At 46.7% G+C, this 18,757-nt stretch overlaps 1 protein-coding gene across 1 annotated transcript; it reads left to right on the top strand.

Moving 5' to 3' along the window:
* Window positions 1-3,298: 3,298 nt before the first annotated feature.
* LOC113409082 (killer cell lectin-like receptor subfamily F member 1) lies at window positions 3,299-18,722 on the top strand. The gene is made up of 5 exons (XM_029914062.1): window positions 3,299-3,356; window positions 15,189-15,320; window positions 16,775-16,929; window positions 18,060-18,172; window positions 18,596-18,722. Exons 1-5 carry the CDS (start codon window positions 3,299-3,301, stop codon window positions 18,720-18,722), a joined length of 585 nt encoding a protein of 194 aa, XP_029769922.1.
* The last annotated feature ends 35 nt before the right edge of the window (window positions 18,723-18,757 follow it).

The raw sequence follows: 18,757 nt of genomic DNA, 5'->3' as shown, positions 1-18,757 counted from the left end.
GCTCTCCTTTCTTCTGCAGAATAAAGCAACTCTTCCTTATCCCTGTCTGGCTGTTATTGGCTCTCAGCTAGGTGGACCCGATATTTCGGTAACAATAGGAAGGATTCTGAGTTACCCATGGGAAAGAATTCTCTGTAGTCTGGCTGTTGGGTCTTGATTTAAAATTTCCATTGATGGAGACCATAACCCTTTGTAAACTGTTCCAATGGTTAATTACCCTCACTGTTAAAAATCTTTTATATAAACATGTAAGAGGAAGCACATTCATTCCCCACTGTGCCTGGGGGTGATTAGATAATGGAATTGGTGCAGTCATCATCTAGTATCTCTTAACAACAATTCACATCCCAGGCCTGTAGTACACACTGGCAGACAACTTTGAGCAGACACTTGTTACCAGACTACGAGTGGACAATCAGACTCCATAGTTTCCAAATGTTCAGAGTCTGGGGTCGTCCATCAGACCTGTTTGAGACAAACACGTGTCAAACTTTCTGTTCCCGAGCCAAGCGCCACACAGGATCCCTCTCAGATTTATTCCTTATTCAGTGGTCCCACCACATTTATGTATGCACCCACTGATTTGATGAGCTGCCAGGATTTGATGAGGTTATTTTAATGTTCTCCCCAAAGGTCTTATCTGTAATCCCAGACTTGATATCCCAGGAGGATGGGATCACATTCCATTTGAATCCATCCTCCCTCCATCTCACAGCATGACTTCTGGATGGGTGTCTAGGGAGATCATGAACTTCACAGGTCCAGAGCATTTTGATAATAGTAGGAAAGATTCCACCAGCCAAACTTATGCTGCTAAATAAGAGATTTACAGTTCGGTGGGAAAAGCACCAATTCTGTGCCATGAAGATTATTTACTGTCTGAAGACCTCTGGACTTTCCATTGGTTCAGTTAAGGTATGCCTGGCAGCCATCAGTGCATAGCACCCTCCTTAGGAGACAATACAATTCACCCCACTAGCTCTAGGTTCTTTAAGGCCTAATTCGGATGTTTCCACTAATAAGAGAACTTGGTCATCTCCCTCCTGACCTTAAAATAGTGTTGTCAAGACTGATGGGCCCACTTTTGAACCCTAGCAACATGTTCTTTGTAACACTTAACCATTAAAACCTTCTTTCTAGAAGCTATTACTTCATCTAGGAGAATTGGGGAGATACACTCATGGCAGGACCTCCATATCCAGCCTTTCATACTGATAAGGTGTGTCTCAGCTAAAATTCCTACCAAAATATCTGATTCCATTTAAATCAGACTATTCATCTAACAGTATTTTTTCCCAAACCACATTCGAATAATGGAGAATCAAGATTACACACATTTGATGGTCAGAGGGCCCTGGTTTTTTACTTGCAAAGAATTAAACCCTTTAGAGCGTCTCCAAGGGTTTTTTTTCTTTTTCTGAGAGGATGAAGGCCAACCAGTTTCTGCCCAAAGACTGTCAAAATTGATTTTGGGGTGTGTTATACTCTGTTATGAGTCAGCTAGATTACATCCTCCAGATAATATTGGAACCCATTCCACGAGGGCACAAGCAGCCTCTGCTGCTTCCTTGAGAAGCATTCCCATTCTAGACATCTGCAAAGCAGAATCTTGTTGGAGTTTGTCAAGATGTATTGCCCATATTTATATTCTATGACTTGTCCTCTTTCCCTCTTACTTTGGAGTCCTACTACGTACCTGGATTCTGTGGTGAAGAAGGAACTGAGTGGCAGTTGCTACCACACTGCCCTCTATAGTTTTGATACAGGAGCAGGAGGGCAACCAGGGCACATGTATGGCCCAAACAAACAATGCTGGACAAAACACCCCAGTCTCAAGCACATGGGGTGCATGCACACCAAGAGTGGAATATACAGATAGACAACAACTCCAGTTACTGTACAGGTAAGTAACTTTTCTATAAAATGTTAATGATGGTTTTAAGGCTGGACTAGCTGGGGATTTGTGGTGGTGGTTGAAGTATGCTGGCAGAACTGTGTAGAGTACACAGCACAAGTCTGTACAATATTTGGATGTGGACAGTGCACTCATGAGAATCTTTTTCACTGGGAAAACGTAAATAGTTGCATGCAGGTCTAACAGTCTATTTTTGTATATGTTTTCTAAGATATTTCAATTCCTTTGTGGTAGGATTTTGGTCCCCTTCAGTGATTACCAAGAAGGTGTAGGGGAAGAGGCTCTTCACAAGTCTGAAATGCAGAGCACGGTCTGACACCTGAGATCACACAGGAAAGAAGCACAAAGTAAACCATTGCTTAGGCAGGATCCTGTCACTGTTGACGCTTGTGTGGTAGATAATTTCCCCTACGGTAGTGGAGCAGACAGAAAAAATAGCATTAAAGAAAAGCAACAGAGGGTCCTGTGGCACCTTTAAGACTAACAGAAGTATTGGGAGCATAAGCTTTCGTGGGTAAGAACCTCACTTCTTCAGATGCAAGCATTAAAGAAAAGTAACTTGAAGCCAGAGTTTGAGGTAATATTTGCCTACCAGGGAAGCAGAGCAAATTGCATGATATTGTTGCATTCCATTAAAATATTTCAGTGTAAGGGTAGGTAACTAAGTCATAAGGGTCCCAGTCTCCTTGTCCCTACAGAACACTAATAATCTCTAGCTGTATTACATTTTGTTAATAAACTGTATTAAAAGAATATTATGGTTGGAAAGTCAAGCACTCCAATTAAGAAATACTAGAATTAAGGTTGCCTGTGCAACCTTAATTTTGTCCTTTTGTGCATACATTGTGTTATTGTCTTTAATTACCTGATCACCTACTATTTTCCCATAGACCCCTGGTTTATTCAGTACACATGATGATCAGGGGATGAATCAGGGTGTGTTCCGGAGGCTTTGGAACCTCTGCCTCATTTGTTGAGGAAGTAGGAATCTGTGCTGTGAATAAAAAGGGACTGCTGGATGCATAGGCGCCGACTTCTCCTCTAGACAGGGGGGTGCTTGACAACCCCCCTTCTGCCCCAGGCTCCGCCCCTACTCCACCCCTTCCCCCAAGCTCCCATCCCTGCCCCACCCCTTCCACCCCGTCCCACCCCCATTCCACCCCTTCCCCCAAGTCCTCACCCTGCCTTTTCCCCGCCTCCTCCCCCAAGTGTGCCCCATCCCCACTCCTCCCCCTCCCTCCTGGATCTTCCTGAATGCCGTGAATCAGCTGTTTGTGGCGCTGGGGAAGCGCTGGGAGGGTGGGGGAGGAGTTGGTAAGTGGGGCAACCGGTGGGCGAGAGGTGTGGGGGAGAGGAGGGAGGCATGGGAGGGAATTTTTCACCATGGGTGTTCCAGCCCTGGAGCGCCCATGGAGTCGGCACCTGTGGCCAGAAGAGAAAGGTGGGTCTCATTGTTTAATGCAGTTGAAGAGTTGGATTCTAACCTGGCCTCTCCCAAAGAGTTCCTGTGTGATGCTAAGCAAGTCACTTTAACCAAACTCTTCATAGATGGCCACCAATTGTGTGTTCCTCATTTTCTGCGTGCCCAATGTAAGACACAACGAAGAGTCCTGTGGCACCTTATAGACTAACAGACGTATTGGAGCATAAGCTTTCGTGGGTGAATACCCACTTCGTCAGACGCATGTGGTCAATGTAAGACAGGAGCCAGTCTTGCAGAGGCGATGAGCACTCAGTGCTCATGACTGTTACTGAAGCTGATGGGGGCTGTGGTTTGAACATATAAAGTGCTATAAAAATACTAAGTATTCTGAAAAAAAGGTCATAGACATCTCTAGTTTGGCACCCAAAATTAGTGTTCACTTTTGACAATTTTGACCTTAATCTCCCTTTGTCTCATACCCCATCTGTAAAATGGGAATAATAATACCACTTTGTCTCTCAAGGGTGTTGCAAGGTCAATGCATTCTGATACTGTGGTGAGAGAACCATAACTTCCAGGACAACATTAATTATATTCAGTGCAGTGTTTGGATGGTGTGAAGTAAACCAGGCTTGGGACTACATTTTGATTAAGGAGTATACAATGAAATATTGAACAACTACCCATTCACAGAATGAGTCATGAGTCCTGTGGAAAGATGTTTGTGATCATATCATAATCCATCCGCCCAAGGGGGGCAAGTTAAGGTTTCATGGCAACCTTAACACAGGCATTTCTTACCATTTGAATGCTTGACTTTACAATCGTAACTTTCTTCTAGAATAGGTTTTTAATGTAATTTACTATTTTTTTTTAATTGAAAACAGAAATTCCATCACCTGGACTCATATTGATCCACACCTTGAGTTATCAACAGCATCTGGACTGTTTGGGGCTACCTCCCTCTCCTTCTTTCTGGGTGGTAGCCATGTCCTCTGGTTCCATCTGCTACCCTCCTGGTCCATCCTGGTAGTGACTTACTTGGAACTCAGGTAAGTAGTTAATAAATTCTTTATTATAGACTAGAGGTGACAGACACTGAAGCTGTGCATTGAGCAGACTCATAGTAAGGTAATCTGATGAGCAGATAGCTCCAATGAACTGGTAACAACATACAATATATATATTGGCAATTGACCAATCAATACAGAGACACATGAGGGAACAGCTTAACCAATCAGCAGAGAGCCTTATCTGTTGTTAGGTCAACTAATCAACAGGTGTAAGGTAACCAGGTACCTTTCACATGAATCATAACCATAAGCAATGTAACCCTTCTGCCCATCTAAGTTGGCAGCAACAAGGGCCGGGTTCTGTATCTAGGGGTTCCGTTTCAATAACACAATGCAAAACCGGCTCGAGCCCCCACCCAGTGACCTGGGACAATTACATACCACCCCCCTGGGTACCTCTAAGAGGCAATACTTCCCCTCTCGCAAGCACGGAGTCTGAGTGTAGCAGAAAATGTTTAATGACATGAGGTAAACGACATCAGCATAAAATTGGAAAAACACCACAAACAGGATTCATAACACAAACCATGAGCAAAACCCACCCCAGCAAATTGGGCTGTGTCCTTTCCCTTTGGTTCTTGAATCCAGCAACCCAAAAATCACCCAGAGTCCCCAAAGTCCAACATCCCCAAAGTCTCTGGGGTCCAGCAACCACCCAAAGTCCCAAAAGTCCAACAACCCCCAAAGTCTCTGCCCCTGGTTAGTGCAGTCCCAGAGTAAAGGGGGGGGGGCACGCAGGGTGTTAAGGGGCACCTTACGTGATCCGAGGCTGGCCAGCCGTCAGTTTCTCCGTTGGGGTTCCGCCGCAGCCTTTACCACGAGCCAGTCCACTTTCCTGCCATCCCACGAACTGCTCCGCTCTACAAGCTGCTCCGCTCCACTCCGCTCCGCTCACCGACCTGTGAGCCGTTCCAGCAGTCCCCGCAAACAGCTCCGCTCGCCGTTCCTTGGGCCACTCCAACCGGCCCCGCAAGGCTCCACACCGCTCGCTGCTCCTCCAGTCGTCCCCACAAATTGCTCCGCCAGCTGCTGAGCAATATAGCTTCAGGCTCCCCCACTAGTTAACATAGCCTCAGTGATCTCAGCTCTTAATAACATCAGCTCTTAGCGCTTTCAGCTCATAGTATAGTAGGGGAGCCCCAGTGCTGGTGCACCATTGGCCCAAAGTGAATTCAGCTCAGCAGCCTGTAACTAGACTCCTAAGGGAATCAAAGTTAGCTCTGACATTCCACAGTGGAGAGAGAAGGTGGTGCAATTAGTGTTTCAGACCCTCAGAGGGGGCCCATATCATCAGGCACAAATACCTGTCCTCATCCTCTCTCAATTCACTGGGTTTTGTAACCCATGCCCCTTGTCAAGCAAGTGCTACTTAGGTAATGGTGAAGGACTCACTCAGTCCTTCTGTCATACAACAGTTCCACTGGCCTTGATTCACAGAATCAGGGTAACAAAACTTTATTCTTCCTGCCCCAATAATAGAGAAACTGGGGATCCCACACCAGCCAAAGTAACCACTTTCAGTTGCTGTGTTTCCTGCCAGGCGAGTGGGTGTGCCTATGCAAACAAGATCAGCCCCTGGAGTTCTTTTCCACACTCGCCATAATTCACCACCAGATGTCAGGGTAGAGCTCATCCTGACTCTGCTTACAGCAAGATTCTGAGACCTGCGCACCTCAGGCCAGAAGTCCTTTCTGCGCATGTGCAGACTCTCAAAGATCATCCAACCAATGGACACCTTGACTGACAGCCCCTAGGTTGCACTCACTCTCCTGGCCATATCCTGTTAGCACAGCCTACATGGACTTTTATACCCACAGCACAGATCTCTGCCACTTGAGCTGACCGAGTGCCTGGTAGCAGTCATAGACTGTTATCTTCTTCCAGCCCCGCAAGCAGCATTAGCTTTGTTGGCAGGGGAGCGCTCCTGCTGACAAAGCCGCATTCACACTGCCACGTGCGTTGGCAAAACTTTTGTCTTTCACGGGAGGCTTTTTTAAGTACCTGTGAAAGACAAAAGTTTTGTCGACAACGTTGCAGTGTAGACAAGCCCCGTGTGAATACAAGCTTAACAATTTTACTGTGTGCACAAATTCTATTCAACCAGTTCAGTGTTGCCAACTCTCAGGATTTTTTCATGAGTTTCAGGAGTCCAGTGGAGATGTGATGATTTCAGCCTTCATGTCTAAAGAAAACGTTTCTAGCCCTTATGGCTGTGAAGAAAGCTTCAAAATGTGACCCCAGTGCACCCTAAAGGTTCAAAAAGCAGAAGGCAAATAAAAAGAATACCAAAGCTATGATTTTTACATAATCTCATGATTTTAAAACCAATCTAATGATTTTTGGTGAGCCTGACTCCTGATTTTTGAACATTTGAGGTTGGCAGTACTGCAGTCTATTGAACTGACTCTTGCGTTATCAGACATGGAGTCCTATCCTGAGGAGAGGTGCTGAGTGCCCTGGCCTCCCATTGACTTCAGTGGGAGCTGAGGTTGCACAACAACTCCTGTGTCCAGGTCCTGATCCAGCAGAGCTTTTCCTGAAAAAGGTAGTTTAGCCACCACATGCAAAAGAATTTTTCACTAGCACAAGGGTTGAGTCCCCAACAACATAGAGAAAACTAGGGTGAAGGGCATACATTAAAGATGGCTGCCCCACTGAAAGGCGAGGGGATTGCCAATTGACTATTTCCCTCTTTTATGGTATGAGAAGACTTTCTTGACATGTGAATTTTCAGTGATGTCATGCTTAATTCATCACGGATCAGCTTACTTGTACTCCTGAAAAATAATTGTGCTTTTGAAATCCTGAATACCCTACTGAAGAACAGTTCTCCTGTCCTGAGTGTTTTCAAGCACAACTCAGACTGGTTGCTAGCACATAGGCATTAATTTATTAGCCAGGTGCATGGACGTCTCAAATCACCAGGGGAAAAGGAAGTACAAAAGCTTCAGATAGATGAGAGACACTTCCTGATTTTGGATACATTAGCTCATATAAATGAGGCTGCTCTTAGACTCCGTCCTCTTCTGTACGTGCTCTCCCTCCTCTACGCTTATCATGGCAGGTGAAACAGTTTATGCTGATTTAAACATTTTGGGACCCTCTTCCAACCCATTGCATCCACCTCGTCACCTCAGTAAGTCTTTAATTTCTTAGTTTTGTACTAGTATAATCTCTCTTTTTGATTAGAAAAATGGAATCCTAATGTACTTATTATTTGAATTGTAGCACAGATAGCTTAGAGATAAGGTCTTTAGAACCAAGGAGCAGCTCTGTATCCTATCTTCATAGCGTTTGACTTCTGAGAATGTGAAATCTCCTACTATTGTCAGAACTGGATACAGAATTTCTTTAAAGCATTATTATAGTGTCCATTATGTTAGTGCTAGTAATACAGCCACAATACTACAGGAGTAGCCACTGGCAGCCTATGTATATACAATTACAGGTGCATTACAATACATTATTGTATGCCATCTTTAATATATATTTGAGGGATTGATGTAAACTAGTGAATCTACAATTCTTACTATAGTGGGATAAGTTAGCGGGTAAGGAGCAGGGCATTGGTCAAGTCTTGGGAAGAGTGAACAGAGCAGAAGGAACCTGGGAGGCTCCAGGAACAAGAAGGATTTCATTGTCTCATTAGAGAGGATTAGAAGAAGAGAAGTAGGGAGATCTTTAGGTACACTGTGTCATGGAGCCTGGGTCACTAATAGGTGCAGAGTGAAGAAAAGGATTTACTAGCCTCTGGTTAAAGACTCAATGTTTATTTGAGGAGGTTAGGAACTGGGGCTGGAGAAAAAGGAGAATTTGGCTAATAGAGAAAATCAGAGGCAACCATGGGATTTTACACAGGATTCTGAAATGGGAACACATTCCCACCTTCCCATCTGTCTCTGAGTGCAGAAGAGGAGTAGACATGTTTCATACCAAATGAATTTTGGAAAGTTGTGACTTAAATGAGATTCTCAAGGAGGAACATAGTAGCAAGAATGAGAGGAGAAAGGGAAAATGAATATCAGAATAACAAAGAAATAAGGAACTGAGCTAAATGTTAATTTAAGGCAGGGGTTCTCAAGCTTTTCCAGGCTGTGACTCCATGTTACTACAAGTTTTAGGGCACCCATCCCATGTATCAAAAAAGAAAGGGAGTGTGGTCATGACCCCCTGAAACCTGTTTATGCCCCAGTGAGGCTAAGAATCCTTGACTTAAAGGGTGCAAAATGTAAGCATTAAAATTATAGTGAAATTTTTAAAGGATTTGCCAGAAAATTAGTGTTATTTGTAACTTTAAAATCTTGATGATGCTCTTTTAGAACTGATAAAATAGTGTAGCTGTTAAATATCTCTTTTCAGGGTAGTATGGTGGAGTGATAACCCAATAAGACTGTGGCACTTATCCTTTCAATAGGAGTATTAAGCCTTTAGTTTTAAGAAATGATTTCAAAGTGGCAATGAACAATAGCTGGCTAGGCACTAGTACTGCAGAAAAGGATTTGGGGGTTATAATGGATCACAAATTGAATAAGAGTCAACAGTGTGATGCTGCTGCAAAAAAAAGGTAATGCCATTTTGGTTTGTAGTAACAGGAGTGTCGTATGTATGGGCTTGTCTACTTGGGAACTTTACGAGCCCTTGTGTGCATTAAACTAGGATATGACTCTAGCTCCAGCTTGCCACACACTGATGTCTCCTCTGGGTGCAGTTTGTCTGTTCTGAAAGTTCTGGAGTGTGGTTTGGCTTAGTGTTCTTCCAAACACCTGTCAGGGATGGGCTAGGACAGAGGTGGGCAAACTACGGCCTGCGGGCCACATCTGGCCCGCGGGATCCTCCTGCCCAGCTCCCTGAGCTCCTGTCCCAGGAGGCTGGCTCCCGGCCCCTCCCCCACTGTTCCCCCTCCCCCACAGCCTTGCCTCACCATGCCGCTGGCGCAATTCTCTGGGCGGCGGATGGGCTCTTGCAGAGCCACCGGTGTGCCACGCAGCATGGTAAGGGGGCAGGGAGCAGGGAGGGTTGGATAGAGGGCAGGGGAGTTCGGGGTGGTGGTCAGGGGGCGGGGGGGTTGAATGGGGGCAGGGGTCCTGGGTGAGCAGGCAGGAAGGGGGGGGTTCTGGGGGGAGGGGGGGGGCAGGGAGGGGTGGATGGGGCAGGGGTCCCGGGGGGGCCATCAGGGGGCGAGAAGCAGGGGGGGTTGGATAGAGGGTGGGTGCTGGGCCACGCCTGGCTGTTTGGGGAGGCACAGCCTCCCCTAACCGGCCCTCCATACAATTTCAGAAAGCCGATGTGGCCCTCAGGCCAAAAAGTTTGCCCGCCCCTGGTCTAGGACCTGATATACTTAATCCTACCTCAGCACAGGCAATAGACTAGATGATTTGTTGAGGTCCCTTCCATCCCTACACTTCTGTGATAAACACAGATTAATACCACCTCCAATTATCATAAAAAGATAAAATTAAGGGGGAGTATTACCATTTTTTTGAGCTCTTATGCAACAAATCTGACTTCCTGAACTTTTTGTTTTGTGTTTTTGCTTTGCATACTCCTTTCCACATGGCAATTGAATTAATACAATCACAATTATAAATACCTACTTTTGAGTTTAATATTTTCTTCAAATAGTTGGTGTTAAAGACAAAAAGAGAACCCTGGAGTCTGATACTGGCAATGTAATGCCTTTTGGCGCATAAGTTCAGAAGACACTCTGTTACCGGCATAGGAGTTGTTCCCACAGAGGATTTTAGAAGTTAAGATGACATATTGTTTCAGACATAGCATTACTGTGGCAGAGGGTTTTCAGCATGCTAGAGACAGGAGAGACAAGGTGAGGTGAGCCACAAGCTGCATGAGACATACATAGGGTCTGTCTGCATTTGGAGCTGGGGGGGCGATTCTCAGTGTGAGGAGACAAACCCCGCACTAGTTCTGATCGAGCTAGTGTGCTAAAACAAGAGGGTATTTTAAAAGAGAGCGTGTGAAGCTCGAGCAGCAGGACGGACTCACCACCCCGAGTACATCCGTATGAACCCAGCCGAGACCACAGGCACTCAGAGTGGCTAACACCCCTCCTGCCTGTCACGCTGCCGCAGCTACATTCTGTTTTTAGGGCACTAGCTCAATCAGAGTTAGCACAGGGAACTGCTCTCCCAGCTCAAAGCGCAGGCAAACCCCCTCACCAGGCAATACTGTGCTCAGGACCATGGCCCAGGCAGCCTATTGGATTATAGGAACCTCAAAACAAACCCTTTCTAATCTACCAACCACATGGGAACCTGTCAAAGTTGCAACAATTATAAGCTAAACACAGACCACCCCTATGCTGAATGGAAGGTGGAAACAAAAATACAGCAGTTTGCCAATTCTGCCACATGGCAAATATCCCTTCCAGCTTCCAGACCGGCGATCAGCCGAACCCCCCCACATCACCAGCAATCCACCCGCTATATTAAGGGTGGGGCTGCAACAGGGAGTAGGGTGACCAGACAGCAAGTGTGAAAAATCGGGACGGGGGTGGGGGGGCAATAGGAACCTATATAAGAAAAAGACCCCAAAATCGGGACTGTCCCTATAAAATTGGGACATCTGGTCACCCTAACAGGGAGCTCACAATATTTACCCCACATAGGTCACTCAAAGCACAGGGAGTTTAGACACTGGTTTTCTAGAAACAAAGGACAGGTCTGTGCTCTATGCACCATACACGTGGCAGGACTTAGCTAATGTGAATTCTTTACCACTCCTGGAGCTGGATACTGAATTTCTTTAATGCCTTGTGGTGCACTTTACTGCAGTGTAAATGCAATCTGTCACTGAAAAATGCCATAATCAGTGACAGGCTGTACGTACCAATACAAGGGCCATGCAGTCAATGGGGCCAACTTTCCAATGTGTCAGGGAGTGCCTGACCCCCAGCTCTGCCCCAGGCCCTGCCACCACTCCACACCTTCCTCCAAGGTCCTGCCCCCATCCTTCCCCCTGCTCCACCCCTGCCCCGCCTCTTCCCACCCTGTTCCACCCTCTCCCTGCAGCTCACTGTGCCCTCACTCCTCCTCCTCCCTCCCAAAGCCTCCTGCATGCCGCGAAACAGCTGATGGTGGTGGGCGGGAGGCACGGGGAGGGGAGGGAGGGGGAGGCGCTGATCAGCGGGGCCTGCTGGCGGGCAGCAAACAGTGGGGGGCAGGGCGGAGCTGATAGGGGGGCTGCTGGTGGGCATTAGCACCATTTTTTCCCCATGGGTGCTCCAGCCCTAGAGCACCCATGGAGTCAGCACCTATGCATGCAGTTATACACCTCTACCCCGATATAATGCGACGCGGTATAACACGAATTCGAATATAACGCGGTAAAGCAGTGCTCCGGGGTGGGGGGTGGGGCGGGGCTGCGCACTCCGGTGGATCAAAGCAAGTTCGATATAACGCGGTTTCATCTATAACGCGGTAAGATTTTTTGGCTCCTGAGGACAGCGTTATATCAGGGTAGACGTGTATTTTGTATGACCCTCTTCAAATTCCTTAAGACCTATCTCTGCTGTGATGCCGACAAAAAAATCAAACAAGTGACGAGGCCTAGGTTGAGTGATAGTTTGGGGTAGCTGATTTAACTTTACCAAAGGAGGAAATACATTTCCAATTACTTCTTTATTTAGATTTTATAACAAAGATTCTTACCCAAGGCTCCAGGTATCCTAACAGAATTATACAATTAAATTCACCATCAAACTGTGCACAGAGCTAATCTCTGTAATGTCTGATCCTATAACTGTTCTCCTCAGCCTCTCTCCCATTGTGTTCTGTACTCAGTGAGAGCGTCCCCGGCAGGAGAAGATTATGATTCAGTCTCTTAGGGCAGGTCTATGCTTAAAACACTGCAGTGGTGCAGCTGCCGCATAGCCACTGTAGCGCTTCAGTGCAGATGCTACCTACGCTGACGGGAGAGCTTCTCCCATCGGTGTACGTGTTCCACTTCCCCGAGAGGCAGTAGCTATGTAAGTGGCAGAAAGCCCTGCCAGCAACACAGCACTGGCTGTACCGGGGGCTAGGTTGGTGTAACTGCATCACTCGGGGTGTGGATTTTTCACACCCCTGAGCGACATAGTTATACCGACCCAATTTCCTAGTGTAGATCTGGCCTTAGTAAGCATATAGGTTACTGCTCCAGACTGGAACCTTTGTGTGCTACCACAATACAAATAAATCATATATTTCATAAACCTGTTTGAAGGATGCAAATGAACGATTGCAGTTACGATATATACTATAGTTGGGCAATGAAATGGTGAGGGCCAGTAAATCTGGTGAGTCTTGAGAGGAATGACTGGGCAGAAAGGATCTGGCAGGACTTCATTGTTCTATTAGGAGAGGTGTGGGGGTCTTACAGTCCAAAGAGGAATGATGGGATTTGAAAATAGTTGGGGAGCCAATTCAGTGCAGAGGGTTGTGGAGCCTGTGCCACTCGATGGGTGAAGTGTGGATAGCGCCAGGCCTACTAGTGTCTGAGCAGACAAGAATAAAATCTAGTATCTGAGAAATACAGGAAAAGGCGACTGGAGAAAAGGAGGAAATGTGGGAAGCCTGGTCCGGGGGAATGATGAAGGCACAAAGCGGTATCTTCTCCTGGATTCTGAAATGGACAGGATGCCAGGGACATTTCCAAGGCTAGGGACGAGGTGTTCACATTTCCTGAGTGCAGAGAGAAGCTATGACTCAGTATTTGTAGATCAGTCAAAGTTTGGGAAGTTGTGACTTAGAACAGACAGAGGGAACCCGTGGTAAGGATGAGGGGAGATAGGGGGTGAGCAGTGAATATGCATCAGTATTTCTAAAATAACGAGGAAACAAGAAATCATGAATTAAATTTTAACATAAAAGATGGACACTTTTTTCTTAAAGGATTCCCTTGAAAATGACTGGGTGTATTTGAAATGTAACTATACAAGTTATTTTACAAAACAGATATCTTTGGAGTGTAACTTCTATAGGTACATGAGATTACTGATACACCTCTACCTTGATATAACGCTGTCCTAGGGAGCCAAAAAAACTCTTACCGCATTATAGGTGAAACCGCATTATATTGAACTTGCTTTGATCCACCGGAGTGCGCAGCCTCGCCCCCCCGGAGCACAGCTTTACTGCGTTATATCCAAATTCGTGTTATATCAGGTCACGTTATATTGAGGTAGCGGTGTATATGTGAGAAAATTTTAGATGATTGTTGTCAGCCTCTATTTTTATTCTACTAACATTACAGTTGCTAAATAAATATTAATATCCCAACTATGCTATTACATAGGGCATATAGAACACGTTAATATTGTACTGTAATTGGCCAAACCTTACACTCAGTGGGGTGGCATTTCTCTGTCTGTTTGTAACACAATGACTTGGTAAGAGACACAGCTAAGAGGGCCAGTCTCAGGTTGGACTGCCAAACTACAGGGCAAGTACCCCAGACTCGTGGTATATTCTATCATAGGGCTACCAGATGTCCCAATTTTATAGGGACAGTCCCAATATTCGGGGATTTGTCTTCTATAGGCACCAATTATCCCCCACTTTCTGTCCTGATGTTTCACCCTTGCCATCTGGTCACCCTATTCTATCATAAGATTTCACCAGCCAGTAACAAATATGTGCTTCCAAAATACTATACTAGTTATCATGAAGCCACAGATATTCCCTTTAGACTCTCCAGTCCCTGTTTACCACCTAGGCAAAGACCAAAAATCACATACATTCTTCCAATCCCAATGTCAAATGTCTGTAAAGACGAATGGGGCCAATACTAATGTGTATATTATGTGTTGCGGGTAAGATATTTAGTAAAGCGTGTGGCTTTTGCACTAACGCTATTTACTGTGTCGTGACAGGCCATTGAGGTTTATAAATGTGTCCTGACCCCAGAAAGGTTATGAACCACTGGCCTGGTCAACCCAAAGCCTGAGGGGACTGATGCAAAGACTCGCCATATAGCATGGTCAAATATGCACCACTCTAAGTGGGATAGAACCATGTTGCTAAATAATTGACAGTCGAAATTTGTTAGTATTGTCTTCACGTTTGCAGTATTTTGCTCTGTTTCTTCATGGGGTGCCTGAAGAGTGACATGGCCCTTAACTGACAGATTTAAAACTATTCCTAGTATTATGTGAGGACTGAGGAGGAAGACAAATGCCCATTCAAGGATGCTGCACCGGTTCCACAGGGCAGCAGGTGGCCATGATTATTTCTTGCACTATATGCTGAAGATAATTCACTAAACCCTGACTCTTCCAGATCACCCACAGCATCCCCGCTGCCATTGGGTCGCTGCAGGGCTTGGAGCAGCTGGGATCCTCATCCTGGTGGGAGCTGGGATAGCCATAAGTGTTTGGGGTAAGCAGTTCAAAATTAATTTGTGCAAAATGCGGCACCCTGAAATTTCCCCTTCCCGCACATTTCTGATTCCAATGCTTTTGTGAATTATATCCTGGACTCTTCATTATCATCACAAAGGGAACAATATCACATGAAGAAGATAGTGTTAGAACTTGATACATGAGCCCTATGTGATCCAGCTCTCACAACGTCACTGTTCAGTGTGTACAGGGAAAAGTGGAAGACACCTTATAATGTGTAATAAATGAGATTTTCTCTCTTTCTCTGTCATGCTCTCTCTCCCTCTCTCTCTGTCCCGGTTCTGAATTTGATAGCTACAGTATGTAACGGTTTATTGCACACACCCTCCTTCTCAGTTTGCTAATCCCTAAGTAGTAGTTGCCATTCATGCTCTTCTGAAGTTTCTCAGGTCAAAGGATCTCTGAATACACTGGAGAGAATCATCCATCAATTCAACTGCTGCGCTGGCCTAAAAGATTTCCATTTCCACTTGAAACAATTTGTGTGTGAATCATCTCACAACAACTCATCAGGTAACCTCAGCCCCATCTCTCTCAGCAGCTTCCTGTATTGTAGTGCCATCTAGTGGTCAGCTAGGGTAACCCAGTGCAGGACACAAACCACTTCAATAACTACTTATAGGGCAACTGGTAGCGACTCCTATGTTTAGGGTCCCTAACGCTTCCACTGTAAAAGGGTCTTGTGGTATCTTTGAGGAGCTCTCACACTTCCCTTGTTCGAAGCAGGCCTCTGAAATAGGGGGGCGAGGGGAGCCCTCAGGCTGGAGAAACGTTTTCTTTGGCCCATGAAATTTCGTCCAGGTTTTGCTGAGATGGGAACATTGGAAGAGCCGCCATTTTCCTCCTTGCGTGTGAGCCTCAGGAAAACTCTGTAGCGTGACAAAATAACAGTCAAAAGTGCTGGGCTCACCTGCCACAGCAGCACACCCAGCACTGGGAGCTACCAGAGCAGATGGAGATGGATTGGGGTGGGCGGGGGGGAGAGCTGGGCCAGGCTCCCCCTCACCCAGCACATGGCCACAGAATCTCCTCCTGGGGGGACAGAGAGCTGGCTGGGCTCCCTTTGACTACCCTGGCCTATTCCCTGCCCCCATCCCTCAGGATAACAGACATTTCCTGTAACCAGCAAGCAGAGTTATTCCTGTTGCTGGAGCGATAGCACTGTGGTGTGGTACTGAAGATCCAGGGTCCAAAATGCTGCTGCTCATTCAGGACGGTGGAGTTGTTCCAGTTACAGAATTGTTTTATATGTTTTTAAAAAACTAGGCAATTAAACACAATACTGGATTGAGAGAATACAAAGATTACAAAACCAAGCTCCTGAAAGTTAGGAAATGCCAAATTATCCGCACAACCTTAATTCAGCCCCCAGTTGTGTGTGCCTTATGATATGGTCTTTATTGCATGATTATCTACTATTTTTATCTCAGGGCTGCTGCCTCATTCAGTGCGCAGGCCTATTTGGGTCCATGTCCATGATGGCTCCCCAAGCATTCAGTGTACTGGATGATCTCACAATCAGGCTGAATTACAGTTGCACGGGCAAGCCATGAATGTGGCATTTCCAATGTTGATTTGCAACCTAAATAAAGTTCTTTTAATGTTTATATGTAGTATTATCTACCCCCAACTGGAATGCAGCCATCTCTAGGGGGAAATGCAGCCATCTCTAGGGGGCTGTTAACCAGTGCACAGGAACACTACACTAAAGGGGAGGAAGTGAAGGAGGATTCCAGTTGAGCCTGACCTGCATTAGCCCGTGCTATTTCAGGACTGAGGTACTCACAGCTTCACCAATACCCCTCCCTCCTGGCCTGCAGCAGCTGCGGCGAGTTGAATGTTGGACCTGTCCTCAAACAAAGCCAAGACAATAGCTCTACTGGAAATGTTGAGGCTGGAGGCCTGTGCATGAGTGTGATGCAGTTCAGAACCTTCAGCTCCATTAAGCATTTCCATTTCCCCTCCAGAGGGATCAGGGTGTAAGCTCTGCCCCCCAAACTGGCTGCTGCACAGGGACAAGTGCTACTGGGTGTCAAAAGAAAAAAATCCCTGGAACAAGAGCCGCGATGACTGTTCAAGGAGGAGCTCTCGGCTGCCGGTGCTCCGGGACCAGGATGAGATGGTAAATAAAACTAGTCCTGGGGATATGAGCATCACTAGTAATAATTAATACACACAACCCCTGTGTTGTGTGTCTGTCAAGGTTGCTCTATATCAGGGGTGGCCAAACGTACTGACCCTGCGAGCCCCATACAACCATCTTTGGAAGTTCTAGAGCCAGGTGCTCCTGCCGGGACTCAAGCGTCATCCCTGCAAGGAGGGGGGGTCTCAGGCTTCAGCCCCATGGGAGGCACCTGCCCGGGCTCAAGGCTTCAGCCCTGCTCCTGCTGAAGCCCCAAGCCCCAGGAGGCGCGTCCTGCAGGGCTAAAGCCCTGAGACCCCCCCCCACACACTGGGCAGGAAGCCAGAGTTGATGTGTGAGGGGGCATGTGCCCCCCGATTTTTCCCAGGGTTTGCTGGTCCCGCTCGGTCACATGGTGCCACTGGGCCCAACTCCCTGCACTGGGAGCTGCGGCTGTGGGGAGAGGCAGCGACAAACAGCTGGGAGCTCCTCACTGCAGTTCCCAGCTGTCTGGCATTGCCTCTCCATGCAGAGCTAACACCTGGGAGATGCAGGGTGGGGGCGCTGAGGATAAGAGGGGGGACAGCCTGGGGAGGGGGGCTTGACTCCAACTGTTGGGAAAGGGAACCCCCCACTCTCAGCAAGCACCAGTTGCTTGTAGTAGAAGCCCCTCCTTGCCCCACCGCCCCACTGCAGGGCAGAAGCCCTGAGCTCCCCCCAAGTCTGGTAGGCAGAGAATGGGGGTGGGAGGGGGCTCTGGGAGCTGCACTTTCACTGTAAAGAGATGCCTGTCATTCACAAGCCACGGTTTGGCCACCCCTGCTCTATACATACCCACACAAGCTAAAAAGCAAGGAAATGAAAAGTTCAGGCCAGCAACAGCACATAACCTGTGCCCTGCCCCCCAGCGGTGACACCTTACCGATAGCATGACCCCCACACACCACAAAGACTGTACCAAGGCCTTAATTCTGCCCCAGTCAGGACAGAAACTAAACAACTGGCCAACAGTCACAGAGGGAGTCTGTGGTCCAGCAGGGAATTGAACTCAGTTGCCAAAGTGTCTAGCTAGCACTTTAACCAATTTAACCCTCCTTCTCCGTCACTTCATTCTTCCATGTCATTTACAGACTTTCATTCAAAATACTACCAAAGACACAAACCAGATCTGGCTTGGACTCACTGTTACATCCCCCCTGAGGAAATGGACTTGGGTGGACGGCTCCCTGTTCAATCTAACGCTGTGAGTGTTTTTATCCTCTGGGTCCATGTAAGATGTGCAGCAGGGGGCACAGGGCTGTTACTTTCCAGCATTGGTGAGAGCAGAGGCTGCGTATGGGTGCAAGGGATGTTAAGTGCTAGGCACAGTCCTCTGCACAGAGAGGAGATGAATCGAGTCCTGAGCCTTATTCGATGGCTTCTGCAGCAGTCAGGCTAATCCTGAGGGCTGGGTTTTGTAATATGGACAAGTGTTTTTAGAAATTGATCAAGGCCAACCAGCTGCTATGAAAGGGTCATGTACTAGGAAGTGTTTTATCAATTAGGGGTCTGTAGGAACAGTGCAGCAGTTAAGGAAGAAATTTGAAAGGTGTGTCCAAATGAGGAAAAGCTGCTAAAAATATTGTTCAAAAATTCTAAACAGGGATTTTTTTATTTTGTTTCCTAGGTTCAAGTTAGTGGATCCTGCTGAAGGGCAATGCGGGGTGATAAAAGCAGGAGGGATTCAGTGTGAAACCTGCACTACAGTCGCTAAATGGATTTGTGAAAAAGATGCTCTCCTCATTAGCCAGTGACATTAATCGCCTGCATTTTCTAAGTATGAACTATA

This window comes from Terrapene carolina, unplaced genomic scaffold, assembly GCF_002925995.2.
Source record: "Terrapene carolina triunguis isolate 2854851 unplaced genomic scaffold, T_m_triunguis-2.0 Scaffold29378, whole genome shotgun sequence".
Taxonomy (NCBI): Eukaryota; Metazoa; Chordata; order Testudines; family Emydidae; genus Terrapene; species Terrapene triunguis.
This window is presented reverse-complemented; position numbering and strand designations above follow the sequence as displayed.

Bases quoted from the DNA above. Each gene is read 5' to 3' on its own strand.
- LOC113409082 (XM_029914062.1), top strand. From the start codon at position 3,299: ATGGGTGTTCCAGCCCTGGAGCGCCCATGGAGTCGGCACCTGTGGCCA. The intron at 16,930-18,059 runs GTAAATAAAACT...TGTCATTTACAG, and splicing joins TCCGGGACCAGGATGAGATG to ACTTTCATTCAAAATACTAC. The intron at 18,173-18,595 runs GTGAGTGTTTTT...TTTGTTTCCTAG, and splicing joins TCCCTGTTCAATCTAACGCT to GTTCAAGTTAGTGGATCCTG.